The sequence below is a fragment of the Gorilla gorilla genome, chromosome 8 (assembly GCF_029281585.2).
Source record: "Gorilla gorilla gorilla isolate KB3781 chromosome 8, NHGRI_mGorGor1-v2.1_pri, whole genome shotgun sequence".
NCBI lineage: Eukaryota > Metazoa > Chordata > Mammalia > Primates > Hominidae > Gorilla > Gorilla gorilla.
In genome coordinates this window covers 46825326-46846783 of record NC_073232.2, presented here as the reverse complement: position 1 = coordinate 46846783, position 21458 = coordinate 46825326, and the positions used below count along the sequence as shown (strand labels likewise).

At 40.5% G+C, this 21458-nt stretch overlaps 1 protein-coding gene and 1 non-coding gene across 4 annotated transcripts in view; one reads left to right on the top strand and one right to left on the bottom strand.

The window, feature by feature from the left end:
• DDX50 (DExD-box helicase 50) overlaps positions 1-21458 on the top strand; it is a 46283-nt gene that overhangs the window by 4345 nt on the left and 20480 nt on the right. For 2 of the 3 annotated variants that reach the window (XM_019034869.3, XM_019034871.3), the window contains exons 2-8: positions 1163-1459; positions 4777-4852; positions 5538-5716; positions 7632-7749; positions 7861-8046; positions 8529-8674; positions 14303-14452. In XM_019034869.3, coding sequence (XP_018890414.2) covers positions 1163-1459; positions 4777-4852; positions 5538-5716; positions 7632-7749; positions 7861-8046; positions 8529-8674; positions 14303-14452 — 1152 coding nt within the window. Of the gene's footprint in view, positions 1-676; positions 789-1162; positions 1460-4776; positions 4853-5537; positions 5717-7631; positions 7750-7860; positions 8047-8528; positions 8675-14302; positions 14453-21458 lie in introns of all 3 variants that reach the window. The other variant, XM_063710048.1, reaches the window with a different exon arrangement.
• On the bottom strand, positions 6123-6229 carry LOC115936064 (U6 spliceosomal RNA). The gene has a single exon (XR_004071649.3). It is a non-coding gene; the product is annotated as a U6 spliceosomal RNA (small nuclear RNA).

Genomic DNA, 21458 nt, shown 5'->3' with positions numbered 1-21458 from the left:
AGGAAATCCCACATGTGGATCTTCGGCAAGTTGCTTAACCTCTTAGAACTTCTGTTTCCTTGTCTATAAAATGGCAAAGGTGGCTGGGCACAGTGGCTCACGCCTGTAATCCCAGCACTTTGGGAGGCCGAGGCTGGTGGATCACCTGAGGTCAGGAGTTTGAGACCAGTCTGGCCAACAGGGTGAAACCTTGTTTGTACTAAAAATACAAACATTTAGCTGGGCATGGTGGCATATGCCTGTAGTCCCAGCTACTTGGAAGACTGAGGCAGGAGAATCACTTGAACCCGGGAGGCAGAGGCTGCAGTGAGCCAAGATTGCGCCACTGCACTCCAGCCTGGGTGACAGAGCAAAACTCTATCTCAAAAATAAATAAATAATTAAATAAAATGGCAAAGGTAATACAGGTTCACTATCCCTTATCCAAAATCCTTGGAACTAGTTGTATTTTGGAATTCAGAATTCTTCGGATTTTTAGAAAGGTAGCACCCCGGTAGGGTTTGGGGCCCGAAACCTGTAATCAAACACCTTAATATTAAATATGAGTGGTCATACTAAGCAGGATAAATAAAGACTATAAAGAGCCCCACGTTAGTTCAAGTTAAATTTTGCCATCAAATGAGTTCAGGTAAGGTTTTGCCTCCAAATAAGTTACAAAAAAACTTTCGGTTTTCAGAGCTTTATGGATATCGCAATTTCGGATAAGGGATTATGGACCTGTACTTCCCTTATAGGGTTGTTATGAAGATTTAAACAAGATAAGCTGAAAACACATTACACAGTGCTGGGTAGGTATTCAATAAGTATTAATTTTTTTTTTCTCTTGGAAATGTTGGAAGTTTTTGCTTGTTTAGTAATTTATAATTCTGGGGTTGTCTTTCTTTCCCTGAGGAGAAACCGTTTTAATTTTCCTTAAATCTTATGATGGGATTAGAGAGGGGCTAGAGGCTGAGTCTTGAGAATGCTAGGAAGGGGATGAGAAAGATAGCAACAGTTGAGGCTTAGAGCTTGGCATTAGTAAGCAGTCTGGATTTCTACCAGGTAGGTTTTCAAAGTAACTGTAGATTGAGCTGAACTGGTCGGGGAGTCATACTCTAACTTCTCTAGAGTCTTAAAAGAAAACCTCTGACCATCTTGTCATTGCTTCTTTGTTTGTTCACAGAGTGACAGAAGGAAGTCAAGGCACCATTATGACTCGGATGAGAAATCAGAAACAAGAGAAAATGGTGTTACAGATGACCTGGATGCTCCCAAGGCCAAAAAATCTAAAATGAAAGAAAAGCTAAATGGAGACACTGAAGAAGGATTTAATAGACTTTCAGATGAATTCTCCAAATCTCATAAGTCAAGAAGAAAAGATCTACCAAATGGAGATATTGATGAATATGAAAAAAAATCAAAGCGAGTATCATCCTTAGATACTTCTACTCATAAATCAAGTGATAATAAACTAGAGGAGGTATGGAAGCTTTTTATTTTGCATTTGACATTATCGTTGAACTATAGGTTGATTTGAATTTTTTTTAGGCTAATTAGAATTGATTCTATAATATTTCTTGATTAGTGTCTAGTACTCTTAGTTGCACTAGAGTCTGTACAGGTGAAGCCTGAGCCTTTTTTCCTTTGGCCCTTGTTTATTTCACTGTATGGCCTTTTTCTTGGGGCGAGGTGGGAGCAGTAGCCAAATTTAAACCTTTTCTGTACATTTGGGTTCCTAAAGTTATTCGGAATTGCTTGATGGTTATCTACTTGAATTTCTTTTCTTTTTTCTTTTTTTTTTTTTTGAGTCAGAATCTCTCTCTGTTTCTCAGGCTGGACTGGAATGGCACAATCTCGGCTCATGGCAACCTCTGCCTCCCGGGTTGAAGCGATTCTCCTGAGTCAGCCTCTCGAGTAGCTGGGATTACGGGCATGCACCACCATGCCTGGCTAATTTTTGTGTTTTTAGTGGAGACGGTGTTTCTCCATGTTGATCAGGCTGGTCTTGAACTCCTGACCTCAAAGTGATCCACCTGTCTCGGCTTCCCAAAGTGCTGGGATTACAGGCGTGAGCCACCACACTGGGCTGATAATTAGTAATTATTTATATTATATAAATATGATAATTGCTGATATTCATATACATTTGAGCTTAATGCATAATCTTTGGAGAGCATTGGGAAAAGATGTTGAATCCTTGTCTTATGGTGTTTTTTTTTTTTAATTTGTGAATTTGCTGTTTGGCAGGAAGCACATGTGTTTGTTGATCTAAATAAGGTCCTTTAAATCTGTATTTCTAGCAGTGGAATGTATGGCTTGCTTCTCACTTTGGTGGGATTTTGCCTGGTAAAATCTGTGTTATAATAGGTTTAACAGTTTATTATTTTGTTTAGATCACATGAGAGTTCAGGAATTCTACTTAAAGGAATTTATCCTAAGGAGATGATGATGAGGTGTGCAGAGCTGTACGAATAAGTACTCTTATCATAGTAATATTGTTGATAATAGGAAAATATTTAAACATCCTAAATGTCTGATAGTAGACAGTTGGTTTAAATAAAACATACTATAGCTGTATAATAGAATATAGCTATCCCAAAGGGTATACAATAGAAAAGGTAGTCATTGTATCTTGTTAAAAGAAAAAAATAGGCTGGGCGCAGTGGCTCACGCCTGTAATCCCAGCACTTTGGGAGGCTGAGGCAGGTGGATCACCTGAGGTCAGGAGTTCCAAGACGAGCCTGACCGACATGGTGAAACCTGTCTCTACTAAATACAAAAAAATTAGTTGGGTGTGGTGGCGCATGCCTGTAATCCCAGCTACTTGGGAGGCTGAGGCAGGAGAATCGCTTGAACCTGGGAAGTGGAGGTTGCAGTGAGCCGAGATCGCACCATTGCACTCCAGCCTGGGCAACAAGAGCGAAACTCCATTTCAAAAAAAAAAAAAAAAAAAAAAAAAAGATTATAAAATGGTATATACAGTGTGATTTTATTTCTGTTTTAAAAATTTTATGTGCATAGAGTGAAGATTGGAGGAGTATGTTTCAAACATGACTTTAGCTGAGTGGATTATAAATAATTTTTAAATTTGTTTCTGTTTGCTCTGTAGTTTTTAAAATTTCCTTTTTTTTTTTTTTTTTTGAGATGGGGTCTCACTCTGTCACCTAGGATGGAGTGTGGTGGTGCGATCATGGCTCACTGCAGCCTCATCCTCCCTGGGCTCAGGTGATCCTCCCACCTCAGCCTCCTGAGTAGCTGGGACTATAGGCGTGTAGCACCATGCCTGGCTAATTTGTGTATTTTTAGGAGAGATGGTGTTTCATTCACTATGTTGCCCAGACTGGTCTTGAACTCCTGGGCTCAAGTAATCCACCCACCTTGGCCTCCCAAAGTGCTGGGATTACAGACATAAACCACTGGGCTCTGCCAGTTTCAAAAGTTTCTACAGTGACAGTGTATTGTTTATTTTTGTTTGTTTGTTTGTTTTTTATAGAGACGAGGTCTCACTGTATTGCTCAGGCTAGTCTTGAACTCCTGGGCTTAAGTGATCCTACCACCTTGGCCTCCCAAAATGCTGGAATTACAGGTGTGAGCCACCACGCCTGGCCGACAGTGTATTATTTTTATAATTTTTTTATCATAAAAAGGTAACAGCAGCATTGAGGTTTGTTTAAATGGCATGCCATTTGAATTTGAAATTATTTTTTATCTAATTCCAAGTTTGAAAATTGTTAGTGTGTGTTTCTTTAAACACATGAACAATAAAGCTTACTGGGTAGAGATACTGTTTTTTGTTCTATGTACACATTAGTATACAAAGTTTTCAATAAATGTTAAATGATAATCTCATGGTAACTTGTATATATGTTAAAGAAATCTTCAAGCTTACAGTAACTTTCTCTTGTATTAGCAACCTAAATAAAAAAGCTTTCAAACGCTGTAGAATAAATTTTTAACTTATTTTCAGAAAAACTTTACATTTCTCATTATATACTTTCTTTTAGCTTAGTTTATAGGCTTGTGTTAATCTTTATAATTTTGTCTACATCTGTATGATTTAGATGAATAAATAACCTTTTTGGCTGGGCATAGTGGCTTATGCTTGTAATCCCAGCAGTTTGGAGGCCAAGGTAGGAGGATCTTTTTTTTTTTCTTGTTCTTTTGAGACAGAGTTTCGCTCTTGTTGCCCCGGCTGGAGTGCCATGGTGCAATCTCGGCTCACTACAACCTCTGCCTCCTGGGTTCAAGCAATTATCCTGCCTCAGCCTCCCGAGTAGCTGGGATTACAGGCATGCGCCACCACGCCTGGCTAATTTTGTATTGTTAGTAGAGACAGGGTTTCTCCATGTTGGTCAGGCTGGTCTTGAACTCCTGACCTCAGGTGACCCACCTGCCTTGGCGTCCCAAAGCGCTGGGATTACGGGCATGAGCCACCGCGCCTGGCCAAGAGGATCTCTTGAGGCCAGGAGTTTAAGACCTGCCTGGGTAACATGGTGAGACCCTGTCTCTACAAAAAATAAAAAACTAAGTGAGCATGGTGGCATGCGCCTGTGGTCCTAGCTGCTTGGGAGGCTGAGGTCGGTAGGATTTGAGCCCGGAGGTTGAGGCCACAGTGAGCTGTGATGGTGCCACTGCACCCCAACCTGGGCAACAGAGTGGGACCCTGTCTCAAAAAAAAAAAAAAAAAAAAGAGTGTTCCACTAATTTTCCTTGTAAGTTAATCTGTATAAAATTAAAAACAGTAAATGAGGAAGACTTGTGTATAAATTATTTAGGCCATTGATTTCATTTTTACAGACCTTAACACGTGAACAGAAAGAAGGAGCCTTCTCCAATTTTCCTATTTCTGAAGAGACTATAAAGCTTCTGAAAGGTATGCAGTTTGGTTGTTGTTGTTATTGTTGTTGTTTTGAGACAGAGCCTCGCTCTGTTGCCCAGGCTGGAGTGCAGTGGGGCAGTCTTGGCTCACTGCAACCTCCGCCTCCTGGGTTCAAGCGATTCTCCTACCTCAGCCTGCTGAGTAGTTGGGATTACAGGCACGTGCCACCATGCCCGGCTAAGTTTCATATTTTTAGTAGAGACGCAGTTTCACTATGTTGGTCAGGCTGGTCTCAAACTCCTGACCTCCTGATCTGTTCCAGTTGGGTTACCAAAGTGCTGGGATTACAGGCGTGAGCCACCACGACTGGCCCAAAGGTTTGCAGTTTTAATGGATATGCAATTAAAAATCTATCACTAGATTTTGTAAAACTCCTGTGCCTTTTCTGACCAAAAGGAGAACATAAAAAGCATAGAGAAGTAGCTCTTCTTTAATTGCACTTACTTTTACATCATCCTTTTCAATATTCTGACTTGTTTTTAGCTTTAAGATTTATATGCATTCGTCAAAAGTTTAGACTAATTTTTTAGTAATGCTTGTTTGTGGTAGGAATAACTGTGTCACCAGGTGGCATGTCTTTAGGCAGACATAGAAGAATCATGATTGTCATTTTCAAATGAATATATTTTTTCCTAATGCTAGTCATAAAGAAGTATTTTAATTAAATCTCATTTTACAGGTCGAGGGGTAACATATCTCTTTCCTATTCAAGTTAAGACCTTTGGTCCTGTATATGAAGGAAAAGATTTAATAGCTCAAGCACGGACAGGAACAGGAAAGACATTCTCTTTTGCCATCCCCTTAATTGAAAGACTCCAAAGAAATCAAGAAACAATTAAAAAAAGCCGCTCACCAAAGGTAATTGTTATAGGGGGTAAAAGCTTTAAATGTTACTCTAACAGAAAGGGAAAGAAAGTTACACGAGTCCTAAGTTCTAGTACCCCCAAAATAGAAAAGTTAGCGCTGTGGCATAAAACAAAAATATGTTGTTTTTCACAAAAAGAAATTTCAAGCAAAGTTAAAGTGAAGTAGTTTTTGCATATGAATGTGATGTGCATGGATCCATAGATGTCTTTGATAATTTCATGAATTATAAAGCCGGTATATCTTATTTACAGTTATTATATTTAGTTGACCCTTTTCTTCTCTTTTCTTCAGTCCTGACCTTTGCTTTTAAATAAATGAATTTTCTAAAGAGGTGTTCATTTATTTGTCATTCAGTAAATGTTCAGCATCATTTATTTCAGTGTTGCCTTTTTTTCCCTTTAGTATGGAATACGTCATGAATTTTCATGTCATCCTTGTGCAGGGGTCATGCTAATCTTCCCTGTGTCATTCCAGTTTTAGCGTATGTGCTGCTGAAGTGAGCACACACAGATGGACTTTTTAAGAAGAGTATTATAGAAATGATATTGCTAGTTTATATATTATTGGGGTACTAGACGTCTTATTTTATAAATGTAAAATCAACCAACAGAGAGGACTAGTAAAATGTAAGCCTAAAATTTGACCTGAAAAGCTGTGTGCACTTAAGGTTTGTAAAAGTGAAGAAAAAAATCAGCATCATAATATGAACAGCTGTATGACTAAAAGTAATTTGTTCTTTGTAAGACTCCTGAGTGGTATTATAAGAGCAAATTAACATACATACATAAATATAATTAAATCGTAATAGTCTCGGATCAGCTATCCCAAATCAGGTTGGCTGTGTTGACTTACAGGATAAATATTTTTGGAGAGTTATGTTTTTGGGGTGAAATTAGGAAAAGACTGAAATAGGACATAGGATATAATCTCAACACTGCTTTTGTTTTGTTTTGTTTTGTTTTTTGTTTTTTTTAAAGACAGGGTCTCACTTTGTTGCCCAGGATGGAGTACAGTGGGGTGATCAGGGCTCATTGTAGCCATGAACTCCTGGGCTCAAGCAATTCTCTCTTCCTCTCAGTCTCTCCAGTAGGTAGGACTACAGGCAGGTGCCACCACACTTGGCTAATTTTTTATTTTTTGTAGAGTTGGGGTCTCATTCTGTAGTCCAGGCTGGTTTTGAACTCCTGGCCTCAAGTGATCCTTCCACCTTGGCCTCCCAAGGTGTTGGGATTACAGGTGTGAGCCTCCACGCCTGGCCCCAAAGCTGCCTTAAAAAGCTTTTGTATTAGAAAGATGTTACTGGAGATTCCAGCTCCGCCATTTCTAGGTGTTTGATTTTGGGCAAGACTTTAATTCTCTGAGACACAAGTCTCTCATTTATGAAAATGGTGTCATAATGCCACTCATGGGTTTTTATGAGAATCAAATTAGATAATTCCTGTAAAGCATTAGTTCCTAGCACATAGTGAACATTCATTCGTTTAACATTTTTGAGTTTCCTGTACTGTACCAGGCACTGTTTGAAGTGTAAGGAATACAGTAACCCAACCTGACATAAATTCCTGCCTTCATGGAGCTTACATTTTATTGGGTGAGATAGACAATCAGCAAATAAGTAAAATATCAGTATCTTAGGTGGTTTAAGTGCTGAGGAGAAATGATAAAGAGGGGCAGGGGGATATGAAAATGGGCTTGGGAACCTCACTGAAGAGACCTGAAGGAAGTGAGGGGGGAATGTAATAAATATATGCTGCTGTTCCTTTTGCTATTTGTGATGTGTCTTTAAATACTTCGACATTAATGTTGAGATTCCTGGTTTTAAATGCACCTAAAAAAAGTCGTCTCGGTTTTAATTTAGATATGTCTTTAGGAAAGTATCTTTTTGTTTTTTAAACCTCTTGCTCAGGTACTTGTTTTGGCTCCAACAAGGGAACTGGCAAACCAAGTAGCCAAAGACTTCAAAGATATAACTAGGAAACTCAGCGTGGCGTGTTTTTATGGTGGAACATCATATCAAAGCCAAAGTGAGTAAATATGTATGATAGACGTGCAAAGACATATTTGATACTCATATTTAAATAAATAATGTGAAAGTTTGAATTTTACATATTGGTGGCATTTCTCTCTTCTCACAGTTAATCATATTCGAAATGGTATTGACATCTTGGTTGGAACACCTGGTCGTATCAAAGACCATCTGCAGAGTGGCCGATTGGATCTTTCTAAACTGCGACATGTTGTGCTTGATGAAGTGGATCAGATGTTAGATTTAGGTTTCGCTGAACAAGTTGAAGATATTATTCATGAATCCTACAAAACTGGTATATCCTAATTCAAAATAAGCACATTAGCAATTATTGTTCGATCTTAAATGCAAACGAGTTTTTATTTAATAATTTTTATTGCAGTGTCCCCTGCATTCTAACAAAACTAAAATAATTTGGTATCTGTTCTGTCCTTGAAAAAGAAAGTATGATAGCATCATTTTAACTATTTTCTTAGCTTTCTGTGCTTTATTCTATTTTTTTATAGTCAGTAGTTAGATTTACTAACTCATTTTATTGATTTCTTTCTTCGTTGTTCCTGCTTAAATTCTCACTTTCCTTTTGGGTTCAGTTCTCTTCATATTGTCCCCCAGTTTTGCCAGTTGAAAGTTTTAATAATTGCAATGAAGTCTGTGTGTTAAAAATTCACCCCAAGTTTTACATTTTTCATTATTTTTTTGAAGCTTGGGAGGATTTTTAAGAGCGGGCTACATCGTGGGAAATTAAGAAAACATTTGAATTCTTTTTGTTTATTTAAGATTCTGAAGACAATCCTCAGACTTTACTTTTTTCTGCAACTTGCCCACAGTGGGTATACAAAGTTGCAAAAAAATACATGAAATCCAGATATGAACAGGTTGACCTTGTTGGAAAAATGACTCAAAAGGCTGCAACTACTGTGGAAGTAAGTAGCTTTCTAGCATGATAGATTTTAGCTTTTAGTTGGTATTTACTTTTGACATTTGTTGAAGCTAAATTTAAGTTTTGGGTACCTCTTCATGCCTAATCTTCCTTTTCTGCTCTTAGTAAGACATCTATATATTTTTATAGTCTGAGACTGAGTAGCAGAATAGAATAAATAGGGGGAAAAAAAGCACATGAATAGGCAAGTCCTAATAGGAAACACACAAGCAGCCATAGAGACAGATTTGAAGTGTTTCTTTCTCTCTTTAAAGCCGCTCAAAAACAAAAACAAAAAACAAAATATTTACAACGTGACAAAGAAGGCGATTTATATTGACTAGAAAAGAATAGTGCGGAGATAATTCGTTAAAGCTGAGGTGAAAAAAAGATAGATCCTCATCCCATTCCCCCAAACCAAAAAAATTTCTCAAAGATTTAAAAAATTAAGCTGTAAAATAACTTAAAGCAGACGTAGGTGAATAAAGAGTTTTTTGATTTCAGGAAAGGGAATGCTTTTCTAACATAGAAGTTGGGCCGAGCATGGTGGCTCACGCCTGTAATCCCAGCACTTTGGGAGGCCAAGGCGGGCAGATCACTTGAGGTCAGGAGTGTGAGACCAGCCTGGCCAATATGGTGAAACTTTGTCTCTACTAAAAATAGAAAAATTAGCCGGCCTGGTAGCGGGCCCCTGTAGTCCCAGCTATTTGGGAGGCTGAGGCATGAGAATCACTTGAACCCAGGAGGTGGAGGTTGCAGTAAGCTGAGATTGCGCCACCATACTCCAGCCCGGGTGACAGAGGGAGACCCTGTCTCAAAAAAAAAAAACAAAAAAACAAAAAAAACCCATAGAAGTCAGAAGAAGAATCCATAAAGGAAAAGGTTTATAATTTTGACTCCATGAAAGTTAAACCAATGGTATGTTTAAAAAAAGAATTAGGGCCGGGCGTGGTGGCTCACGCCTGTAATCCCAGCATTTTGGGAGGCTGAGGCAGGCGGATAATGAGGTCAGGAGATCGAGACCATCCTGGCTAACACGGTGAAACTCCATTTTTACTAAAAATACAAAAAATTAGCCGGTCATGGTGGCGGGCGCCTGTAGTTCCAGCTACTCGGGAGGCTGAGGCAGGAGAATGGCGTGAATCCAGGAGGTGAAGCTTGCAGTGAGCCAAGATCGCGCCACTGCACTCCAGCTTGGGTGACAGAGCGAGACTCTGTCTCAAAAAAAAATAAAAGAAAAAAAAAGGCTGGGTGCGGTGGCTCACGCCTGTATTCTGAACACTTTGGGAGGCTGAGGCGGGCAGATCACGAGGTCAGGAGATCGAGACCATCCTGGCCAACATGGCGATACCTTGTCTCTACTAAAAATACAAAAACTAGCTGGGTGTGGTGACCCGCACCTGTAATCCCAGCTACTTAGGAGGCTAAGGCAGGAGAATTGCTTGAACCCGGGAGGTGGAGGTTGCAGTGAGCCAAGATCGTGCCACTGCACTCCAGTCTGGAGACAGAGTGAGACAACATCTCAAAAAAAAAAAAAAAAAAAGAACTAAAGGTAATATTTACCGTATTTATGACAGGCAACTAGGTAACATGTCATCTTTCTATTTAATAGTTGCATATATATGTGTATGTAGGAAAGACTAGGTGACTAAGTGAATAGTAGTATCTGCAGAATGTAATGCAGTGGTTAAAAACAATTAGTGATAAAAACCAAATTATACAATGATGTATACAAAAATTACACTATTTTAAAAAATAAATAGTGCTAAATGGATTCCTTAGGCATTTATGTAAATATACAAACACAGGTTGAAAGAATAAACATCAGATAATGATTACTTCTGGGAAGGGGCATGCTGGATGGTAAAAAGAAGCTTTGTGGGTCGGGCGTGGTAGCTCATGCCTGTAATCCCAGCACTCTGGGAGGCCGAGGCAGGTGGATCATGAGGTCAGGAGTTCGAGACCAGCCTGGCCAACATAGTGAAACCCTTTCTCTACTAAAAATACAAAAATTGGCTGGGCATGGTTGCGCACACCTGTAGTCCCAACTACTCAGCAGGCTGAGGCAGGAGAATTGCTTGAACCCAGGAGGTGATAGTTGCGGTGAGCCGAGATTGCGCAACTGCACTCCAGCCTGGACAACAGATTGAGACTCTGTCTCAAAAAAAAAAAAAAAAAGAATAAGAAAAAAGAAGCTTTTTTATTTTGTAATGGTTGAAAGTTTTGCAGTAAGAATGTAAAATGTATAGTAAAAAACAGTTGATAAGAACATTTTCAAACATATAAAATTGAATAGTAAATTGAATAGAAAGATTGAATAGTATAAAGAACATGATATACCCATTACCTATTACCAGTCTTTAACAATGATCTTTTCTTCACCCCTGCATTTGAAACAATCCCAGTCATCATTTTATCTTCAAGTAATTGTATGTATTTCCAAAATGATAACCAAGGGCTCTTTAAAACCATAGTCATTATCACAGTAGAAGAAAAACAGTAATTTTTTTTGAGATGGAATTTCACTCTTGTTGCCCAGGCTGCAGTGCAATGGTGTGATCTCAGCACGCTGCAACCTCCACCTCCCTGGTTCAAGTGATTCCTCCTGCCTCAGCCTCCCGAGTAGCTGGGATTACAGGCGCCCACCACCACACCTGGCTAATTTTTTGTATTTTTAGTAGAGACTGGGTTTTGCCATGTTGGCCAGGCTGGTTTCGAAATCATGACCTCAAGTGATCCGCCTGCCTTGGTCTCTCGAAGTGCTGGGGTTACAGGCATGAGCCACTGCGCCTGGCATAGTAATTCTTTAATATCATTAAATACCTAGTGTGCACATTGCCCTTGCTGTCTTTTTTAAATAGTTTGTTTGAATCTGGATCCAAATACAATTCTTAACATTGCTGTTGATTGATATGCGTCTTAAACATTTTATAATCTATAGTTCCTTATTTTTCTTTGCAATTTTCTGTTGAAAAAACTCATTTGTTGGCCAGGCGCAGTGGCTCACACCTATAATCCCAGCACTCTGGGAGGCTGAGGCTGGTAGATCACCTGAGGTCAGGAGTTCGAGACCAGCCTGACCAACATAGTGAAACCCTGTCTCTACTAAAAATACAAAAATTAGCAAGGCATGGTGGCACGTGCCTGTAGTCCCAGCTACTTGGGAGGCTGAGAAAGAAGAATCGCTTGAACCCAGGAGGCGGAGGTTGCAGTGAGCTGAGATCGTGCCACTGAACTCTAGCCTGGGCGACAGTGTGAGACTCCGTCTCAAAAAACAACAAAAAAACTCATTTGTCTTATGAGTTTCCCACAGTCTGTTTTGCTGATTTGCATCCCTGTGGTTTTTATTTTTCCTTAGTTTTTTACTGTTAACACCACTCAAAGATGTGGTGGGTTTTCTTGTTTGTTTGTGTTGTGTTTTTGTTTTTGTTTTGAGACAGAGTCTTGCTCTGTCGCCCCGGCTGCAGTGCAGTGTGGCATGATCTCAGCTCATTGCAGCCTCCACCTCCCAGGTTCAAGAGATTCTCCTGTCTTAGCCACCTGAGTAGCTGGGACTACAGGCATGCGCCACCATGCCCGGCTAATTTTTGTGTTTTTAGTAGAGATGTAGTTTTGCCATGTTGGCCAGGCTAGTCTGGAAGTCCTCACCTCACGTGATCCACCTGCCTCCGGCTCCCAAAGTGCTGGGATCACAGGTGTGAGCCACTGTACCTGGCCTCCCCGTAAGTATTTTAACATACATATCTTTTTTTTTTTTGAGACGGAATTTCACTCTTGTCATCCAGGCTGGAGTGCAGTGGCGCAGTCTCGGCTCACTGCAACCTCTGCCTCCGGGGTTCAAGCGATTCTCCTGCCTCAGCCTCCTGAGTAGCTGGGATTACAGGCGCCTGCCACCATGCCCAGCTAATTTTTGTATTTTTAGTAGAGATGGCGTTTCACCACGTTGGCCAGGCTGGTTCAAACTCCTGACCTCAGGTGATCCACCCGTCTCGGCCTCCCAAAGTGGTGGGATTACAGGCATGAGCCACCGCGCCCTGCCTATATATATCTTTAACTAGAGTGCCATATTTACAGTTTTTTAAATTGAGGTAAAATTCACATAACTAAAACTAACCATTTTAAAGTATATAGTGTCATATAGTACATTTACAGTATACAGCCATCATTTCTATCTAGTTCCAAACATTTTCATCACCCCAGAAGGAAACCCAACAACCATTAAACAGTTACTCCCCATTCCCTCTTTTTTTTTTTTGAGACAGAGTTTAGCTCTGTTGCCCAGGCTGGAGTGCAGTGGCCTAATTTTGGCTCACTGCAACCTCCACCTCCCGGGTTCAAGCAATTCTCCTTACTCAGCCTCCCGAGTAGCTGGGACTACAGGCGCCCATGACTAAGTTTTTGTATTTTTAGTAGAGATGGGGTTTCACCATGTTCCCCAGGCTGGTCTCGAACTCGTGACCTCAGGTGATCCGCTGGCCTTGGCCTCCCAAAGTGCTGGGATTACAGGCGTGAGCCACTATTCCCAGCCTCCATTCCCTCCTTTCTTTATCCGCTGTTAACCACTAGTCTGTTTTTTGTCTGTATGGATATACCTGTTTTGGATATTTCATGTACAGTCATGTGCTGCATAACGATGTTTTGGTCAGTGATGGACCATATATATGATGGCATATGCTCGACAGTGGTCCCATAAGATTAAAATAAATCTGTCCTATACAGGTGTATCAGTTTTTATCTTTTATGCCATATTCTTACTGTGCCTTTTCTATGTTTAGATATGTTTAGAGATGCACATACTTACCATTGCCTACAGTGTTCAGTACAGTAACATGCTGTTTAGGTTTGTAGCCTAGGAGCAATAGGACATACCATATAGCCTAGGTGTGTGTAGTAGGCTATACCCTAGGTTTGTGTAAGTACACTCTGATGTTTGCTTAATGATGAAGCTGCCTAACAATACATTTCTCAGAACATATCCCTGTCATGAAGCAACGCATGACTGTAAATGTAATCATACAATATGTGACTTTTTATGTCTTGTTTCATTCACTTAGCATAATGTTTTTGAGGTTCATTCATATAATTTTTATTATGTACAATGAAATGTAAAATCTTGTGTACATTTGCCTATTTTTGAAAAATTCATATGTGTGTAACCCAAACCCTTATCATCATATCGAATATTGCCATCATCCTGGAAAGTTCCCTCATGCCCCGTCCCAGTCAGTATCCCCAGTTCAGAGACAACCGCTGTTTGATTTTTCTTCCACAATTGATTGGTTTTGCCTATTCTAGAACTTCATATAAATGGAATGATACTGTATGTGCTCATTTTCTGTAAGATGTTATTCGGCATTTTTTTTAAGGTTCATATTGTTGCATGTATATCAGTAGTTGGTTTCTTTTAATTGTTGAATGGTATTCTGTTTGAATATACTGCAGTTTGTTTATTCTTTCGTCAGTTTATTGATGACCATTTGTCTATATTGTTTTTAAGTGCTGTTGAGGAGAGTCTTTGTCTTACAGTCTCCCAGGAAGGCTAATTCTTGACCAGATAGAAAAAAATACACAAAAGAAATATTTTAAAATAATTTTAATGAAACAAATAATGTGGTATTTTCTTTCTTCAAAGCATTTGGCCATCCAGTGTCATTGGTCTCAGAGGCCAGCAGTTATTGGAGATGTCCTTCAAGTCTACAGTGGGTCTGAAGGGAGGGCTATTATTTTCTGTGAGACCAAGAAGAATGTAACTGAAATGGCCATGAATCCACACATAAAACAGGTAAGTCTTTTTTTCATGCTTTCTCTAATTGAAATTATGGGGATGAATCACTGAACGAAAATTATATTGTCCTTTGTGGACCAGATTTGATAGTCATTCTCAAAACTGAGTTGTAAGGCTGGGCATGGCGGCTCACACCTGTAATCCTGTGACCTGATAAGTCAGGATAGAATTTTATCAGTTTTGTTTGTTTGTCTTGAGACAGGGTCTCCCTCTTATGCCCAGGCTGGAGTGCAGTGGGACAATCATGGCTCACTGCATTCTTGACTTCCTGGGCCCAGGTGATTCTCCCACCCCAGCCTCTTGAGTAGCTGGGACTACAGTTGCGTGCCACAATGCCCAGCTAATTTTTTGCATATTTTGTAGAGAGAAGATTTCACCATGTAGCCCAGGCTGGTCTTGAACTCCTGGGCTCAAGCAATTCCGCCCTCCCCTTGGCCTGCCGAAATGCTGGGATTACAGGTGTGAGCCATCACACCTGACCTCTATCAGATTTTATCAGTTTTTTTTTAAGACTTTGAAAATGTGATCTGGAAAATATAAAAGTTGAAACAAAATGAATTTCTATGGGTAAGAGAGGGTAATATTTTAGAGTTGTGTTACAAAACTACAAATTTTTATTAAATTAATAAATCAGAATACTAAATCCATGTGTTTTTTTCTTTCTTAAAAAATATCTTTTGGCTGGGCACGGTAGCTCATGGCTGTAATCCCAGCACTTTGGGAGGCTGAGGTGGGTGGATCGCCTGATGTCAGGAGTTCAAGACCAGCCTGGTCAACATGTTGAAACCCCATCTCTGCTAAAAATATAAAAATTAGCTGGTGTGGTGGTGGGCGCCTGTAATTCCAGCTACTCAGGAGGCTGAGGCAGGAGAATTGCGTTAACCCAGGGGTTCAGTGATGTAGCGGGGAGCTGAGATTGTGCCACTACACTCCAGCCTGGATGACAGAGTGAGACTCCATCTCAAAAAAAAAAAAAAAAAGGGAAAAAAAAACCTTTTAAAGAAAATGTCAAACATGGACAAAAGTTGGTAGAATCATGTAAGGAACCCCTATGTATTCATCCACTAGCTTCAGTAATTATTTTATCTATATGCTAACCTACCTACTCTTTCAGAAGTATTTTGATGCAAACCCTAGATATCATATTATTATATCCATAAATGTTTGGGTATGTATCTCTAAAAGAAAAGGATTTTCAAAAAAAAAAAACAATACTGTTATCACATCTAAAAAATTAATATTTAGAAATATTAATTCATTTCACATTATCAATTGTCTTACAAATGGTTATTTTCTTTTATTGTTTGTTTTCTTGAATCTGAGTCCAAATAAGATTTTTACATTGTGTGATTATTAAGTTGCTTTTAATATATGGATTACTCCTTTATGTATTTTTTGTAGCTTTTTTTGTTTGAGAAACTACATTGCCATAAATCTAGAGTGTTGCTTCCCCATGATGTCATTTAACATGTTCCTCTGTCTTCCATATTTTCTGAATATTCAGGTTTGTTTGTTTGTTTATTTAGGGCAGAACTACTTCACAGGTGGTGTACTTCCAGCAGGAGGTATATTTGTCTAGTTCTTTTTGTGATGCTAACATCCACCAATAATCAGTGCCATCAGTCCTTATGTCAGTGTCTCTCCAGTCGTTTTTGTTGTTTGTGACTTGTTATTAAGTAGATTCCTGAGAAAGGGCTTATGGAAACAGTATCGCCTATTGATAATATCTTGTTTGTGTCTTTATACCTGAAAATTATTTTGGCTCTATATAAAATTCTTGGTTCACATTTTCTTTCCTTCATTGTCTTAAATATGTTACTTTACTGTTTTTGGAATAAAGCATCGGTATAAAAAGTGAGATGCCAGTCTAATCTTTTTTCCTTATATGTGATTTTCTTAAAAATCTTTTTTCTAAGTGATTTCCTTTAAATATCAGTAGTTTTACTAGAATATGTTTTGGTGGTGTTCTTTGTCAGTTTTTCTGGGTACGCAGTGTACACTTTGAATTTGTAGTTTCATATGTATTTTTTAAAAGTTTCAGTAAAATTTTCTTGAATTACAATTTTTAGCATTTGGTTTTACAGTTGCTTTGGTTTTCTTCTTTAAGGACTCTTGTTGTGCATATATTGGCTGTCTGTTTTGAATCTCCCTTGTCACATCAAATCTTTTTCCTCTTTTTCCTTATTCAGTTTTCAAAATTTCTCTCTTTTTTTTTAAGACACAGGATCTTGCTGTGTTGCCCACATGGGAGTGCAGTGGCTATTCACAGATGTAATCATGGCAGTTGATAGCTTTGAGCTCCTGTAGCTGGGACTGTAGGCATGCACCACTACACATGCCTCAAAATTTTGCATTTTTAAGAAATCTGTTGTGTTTATTCAGTCTTTTACTCTTTCTAGTATAGTCTTAATTTGTGAAAAGTTATCTTTTATTTCTACTTCTTTGAGTTATTTTATCTCATTGAAAAACTGAAAAGTTTTTCTTGATTTTTGTTCTTTATTATAGCATTAAAATTTTTTCTTTTAGCAGGCGTGGTGGCTCACACCTGTAATCTCAGCACTCTGGGATTCTAAGTCGAGGATTGCTTGAGCCCAGGAGTTCAAGAAAAGCCTGGGCAATATAGCGAGACCCTGTCTCTACAAAAAATAAAAAAATTAGCCAGAGGTGGTGGTGTGTGCCTGTACTCCCAGCTGCTCAGGAGGCTGAGGTGGGAGAACTTCATGAGGCCAGGAGCTAGAGGTTACAATGAGCTATGATCGTGACGCTGTACTCTATCTTGGGTGACAGAGTATGACCCTTTCTCTCTTTTTTTTTTTTTTTTTGAGAGTCTCCTATTGCCCAGGCTGGAGTGCAGTGGTACAATCTCGGCTCACTGCAACCTCTGTCTGCCTCCTGGGTTCAAGCGACTCTCCTGCCTCAGCCTCCTGAGTAGCTGGGACTACAGGCGCGTGCCACCACACCCAGCTAGTTTTTGTATTTTTAGTAGAGACGGGTTTCACCATATTGGCCAGGCTGGTCTCAAAGTCCTGACCTCATGATCTGCCCGCCTTGGCCTCCCAAAGTGCTGGAATTAATTACAGGTGTGAGCCACTGCACCTGGCTGAGTATGACCCTTTCTCTTAAAAAAAAAGAAAAAAAATCTGTGTTTGTGTGTGTGTGTATATATATATATAACTTTAAAAACATATATTATTTATCTATTTAATATATATAATATATATTTTATTTTTTTTTCTGAAATGGGGTCTCTCTCACCCAGGCTCAGGTGCAGTGGCATGATCTTGGCTCACTGCAGCCTTCACCTCCCAGGTTCAAGTGATCCTCCCACCTCAGCCTCCTGAGTACCTGAGACCACAGGTGCATGCTACCATGCCTGGCTAAGTTTCATTTTTGTAGAGATGGGATCTCTCTAAGTTGCCCAGGCTGCTCTCAGTCCTGAGCTCAAGTGATCCACTTGCCTCTGCCTCCCAAAGTGCTGGGATTACAGTCGAAAGCCACTGTGCCCAGCCAATATATGATATATATGTATATTTTATTTTATTTATTATCTTTTAATTTTTTGTTGAGACACAGTTTCACTTTATCAGCCAGGCTGGAGTGCAGTGGCAAGATCCTGGCTCACTGCAACCCTCCGCCTCTTAGGTTCAAGCGATTCTTATGGGTCAGCCTCCAGAGTAGCTGGGATTACAGGTACACACCATCGGCTAATTTTTGTATATTTAGTAGAGATGGGGTTTCACCATGTTGGGCAGGCTGGTCTCGAACTGCTGACCTCAAGTGATCGTTTTGCCTTGGCTTCCCAAAGTGCTGGGATTATAGACGTGAGCCACCATACCCGGCCATATATATTTGTTTGAGTTCATTCAAAATGGTATGCTTTTATTTGTTTTGTGAATAAGCTTTTCTAGATCACTTTATTTGTGGAGATAGTCTGCTTTTTTTTTTGAGAGAGAGAGTCAAGCTCTGTGGCCCAGGCTGGAGTGCAGTAGTGTGATGTCAGCTCACTGTGACCTCTGCCTCCCAGGTTCAAGCGATTTTCCTGCCTCAGCCTCTGCAGTAGCTGGGATTAGAGTTGCTGGGATTATAGGCGGTGGCACCACGCCCAGCTAATTTTTGTATTTTTTGTAGAGATGGGGTTTCACCATGTTGGGCAGGCTGGTCTAGAACTCCTGACCTCAAATGATCCGCCTGCCTAGACCTCCCAAAGTGCTGGGATTACAGGCATGAGCCACCGTGTCTGCCAAAATTTTTTTTTTTTAAGAGACAGGGTCCCGCCATGTTGCCAGCGTTGGAGTGCCTTGGCTATTCACAGACACAATAATAGCACACTGCAGCCTCTAACTCCTGGCCTTAAGGGATCTTCTCTCATCAGCCTCCTGAGTAACTGAGACTACAGGCATGTGCCACTGTTCCCAGCTTATTCTGCCTCTTATTGTTTTTTTCCTTCCTAATTACTTTCTGTGAGATTTGACTGTGATCTCTTCTGTTGCTCATTTTTAAATTAAGTTAAACTTTGAACCTTAGATGGGAAGGCATTGGTGAGAATACTTCTGGCGTCACAGCTCTAGAGCTGCTGCTTTTGTTATTTTTGTTAGTGCTTAAAAATATAGTCTGTAAATTATATCTGAGTAAAGCTGTTAAAAAAAAAAAGGTCTACTTTCTAGTTCTAGCTGTGTCTTTCCTCATTTTTCTCTGTATGTTTTTTTTTCTTTGATCCTGTTATTCTTGGCATCCTTAGTTTAGATCCTCTGTCCAGCAGTTTCTCCTCAGTATGGGGCTTTGTCCTGGAAAGTGAGCATTTGGCTGTTAATTTAGAAAGTTTTTATAGGGCCCAGCTTGCTCCAATCCCTGCAGACCTTAACTCTGGCTCCTCACAATCACCCTCAAGTATATAAAAATCCTCCCAGGTTCAGCTGCTGTTGTCAACAATTTGAGAATATGCCTTCCAGGTACCAGGTAGCTTTTCATTATGCTTTCAAGATGTCAGACCTGAAAGACTGGGTCCCTGAATCACCTGTTCTTAGGACTAGCAAATTCCCCCACGTAGATACAACAATTATCCTTCCCTGCTCATGTTTTTTTTTTTTTTTTTTTTTGAGAAGGAGTTCTGCTCTTGTTGCCCAGATTGGAGTGCAATGGTGCGATCTTGGCTCACCACAACCTCTGCCTCCCGGGTTCAAGTGATTCTCCTGCCTGAGTCTCCCAAGTAGCTGGGATGGCAGGCATGCGCCACCATGCCCAACTAATTTTTTTTTTTTATTTTTAGTAGAGACAGGGTTTCTTCATATTTGTCAGGCTGGTCTCGAACTCTCGATCTCAGATGATCCACCCGCCTCGGCCTCCCAAAGTGCTGGGATTACAGGCATGAGCCACCGCGCCCAGCCTCTGCTTATGTTTTAGAAATCATGAGACCATTTTGTCAGTTATTTGTTACATGTGTCATCTGTGGATTTTTAGTTTTGTTATCCTAGTTGATGTGTGTTATGTGGGAACTAGAGACTCAAAGTCACTGTCTTCCCCAGTGTCATTTTAACTAATTGTGTAGCATTAGCTTTGATGTTTGAATGTCCAATATAGGCCAGGCATGCCTGTAATTCTAGCACTTTGGGAGGCTGATGTGGGAGGATCATTTGAGGTCAGGAGTTTGAGACCAGCCTGGGCAGCATAATGAGACACTGTCTCTATAAAAAGTTAAAAATTAGCCAGGGCCAGCTGCAATGGCTCACGCCTGTAATCCTAGCATTTTGGGAGGCCGAGGTAGGCAGATTGCCTGAGCCCAGAAGTTCGACACAACCCTGTGCAACATGGTGAAACCCGGTCTCCACTAAAATACAAAAAATTAGCCAGGTGTGGTGGTGCACACTTGTAGTCCCAGCTGCGTGGGAGGCCGAGGCACGAGAATCACTTGAGCCAGGGAGGCAGAGGTTGCAGTGAGCCGAGATCACGCCATTGCACTCCATCCTGGGCAACAGAGCAAGACTCTGTCTCCAAAAAAAAAAAAAAAATTAGCCAGTTGTGGTGGCACGTTCCTGTATTCCTGTCTACTTGGGAGGCTGAGGCAAGAGGATTGCTTGAGCCCAGGAGTTAGAGGTTGCAGTGAGCTATGAACATGACACTGCATTCCAGCCTGGGTGACAAAGTGAGACCGTCTCTTTTTTTTTTTTTTTGAGACAGAGTCTCACTGTCGCCCAGGCTGGAGTGCAGTGGCGCCATCTCGGCTCACTGCAAGCTCCGCCTCCCGGGTTCACACCATTCTCCTACCTCAGCCTCCCGAGTAGCTGGCACTGCAGGAGCCCACCGCCACGCCCGGCTAATTTGTTGTATTTTTTAGTAGAGACAGGGTTTCACCATGTTAGCCAGGATGGTCTTGATCTCCTGACCTCGTGATCCACCCGCCTCGGCCTCTGAAAGTGCTGGGATTACAGGCATGAGCCACTGCGCCTGGCCTTTATCTTTTTAAGAGACAGGTTCACCAGGAGCTGTGGCTCATGCCTGTAATCCCAGCACTTTGGGAGGCCAAGGCGGGCAGATCACAAGGTCAGGCGATCGAGACCATCCTGGCTAACATGGTGAAACCCCGTCTCTACTAAAAATACAAAAAATTAGCTGGGCGTGATGGTGGGCACTTGTAGTCTCAGCTACTCGGGAGGCTGAGGCAGGAGAATGGCGTGAACCCGGGAGGCGGAGGTTGCAGTGAGCCGAGATGGCGCCACTGAACTCCAGCCTGGGCGACAGAGCGAAACTCCGTCTCAAAAAAAATAAATAAAATAAAATAAAATAAATAAATAAAGTCCTCTATAAACAGATAGATGGTAAATAGTGAAAGAGTGGTAGAGGGTAATTGATTTACCTTTCTTTTCGTTGCTTTAAAATATTCAGTAGCGGTTGTCTTGCAGAAGCTGTTTTTTAATCTTGAAGAAATTGTCTTGCTACAAAGGCTGGGGGAGAATTCCCCTTTCAGTGGACAATAATCTGTTTCTGTGATTTGGAGGATGGAATTCTC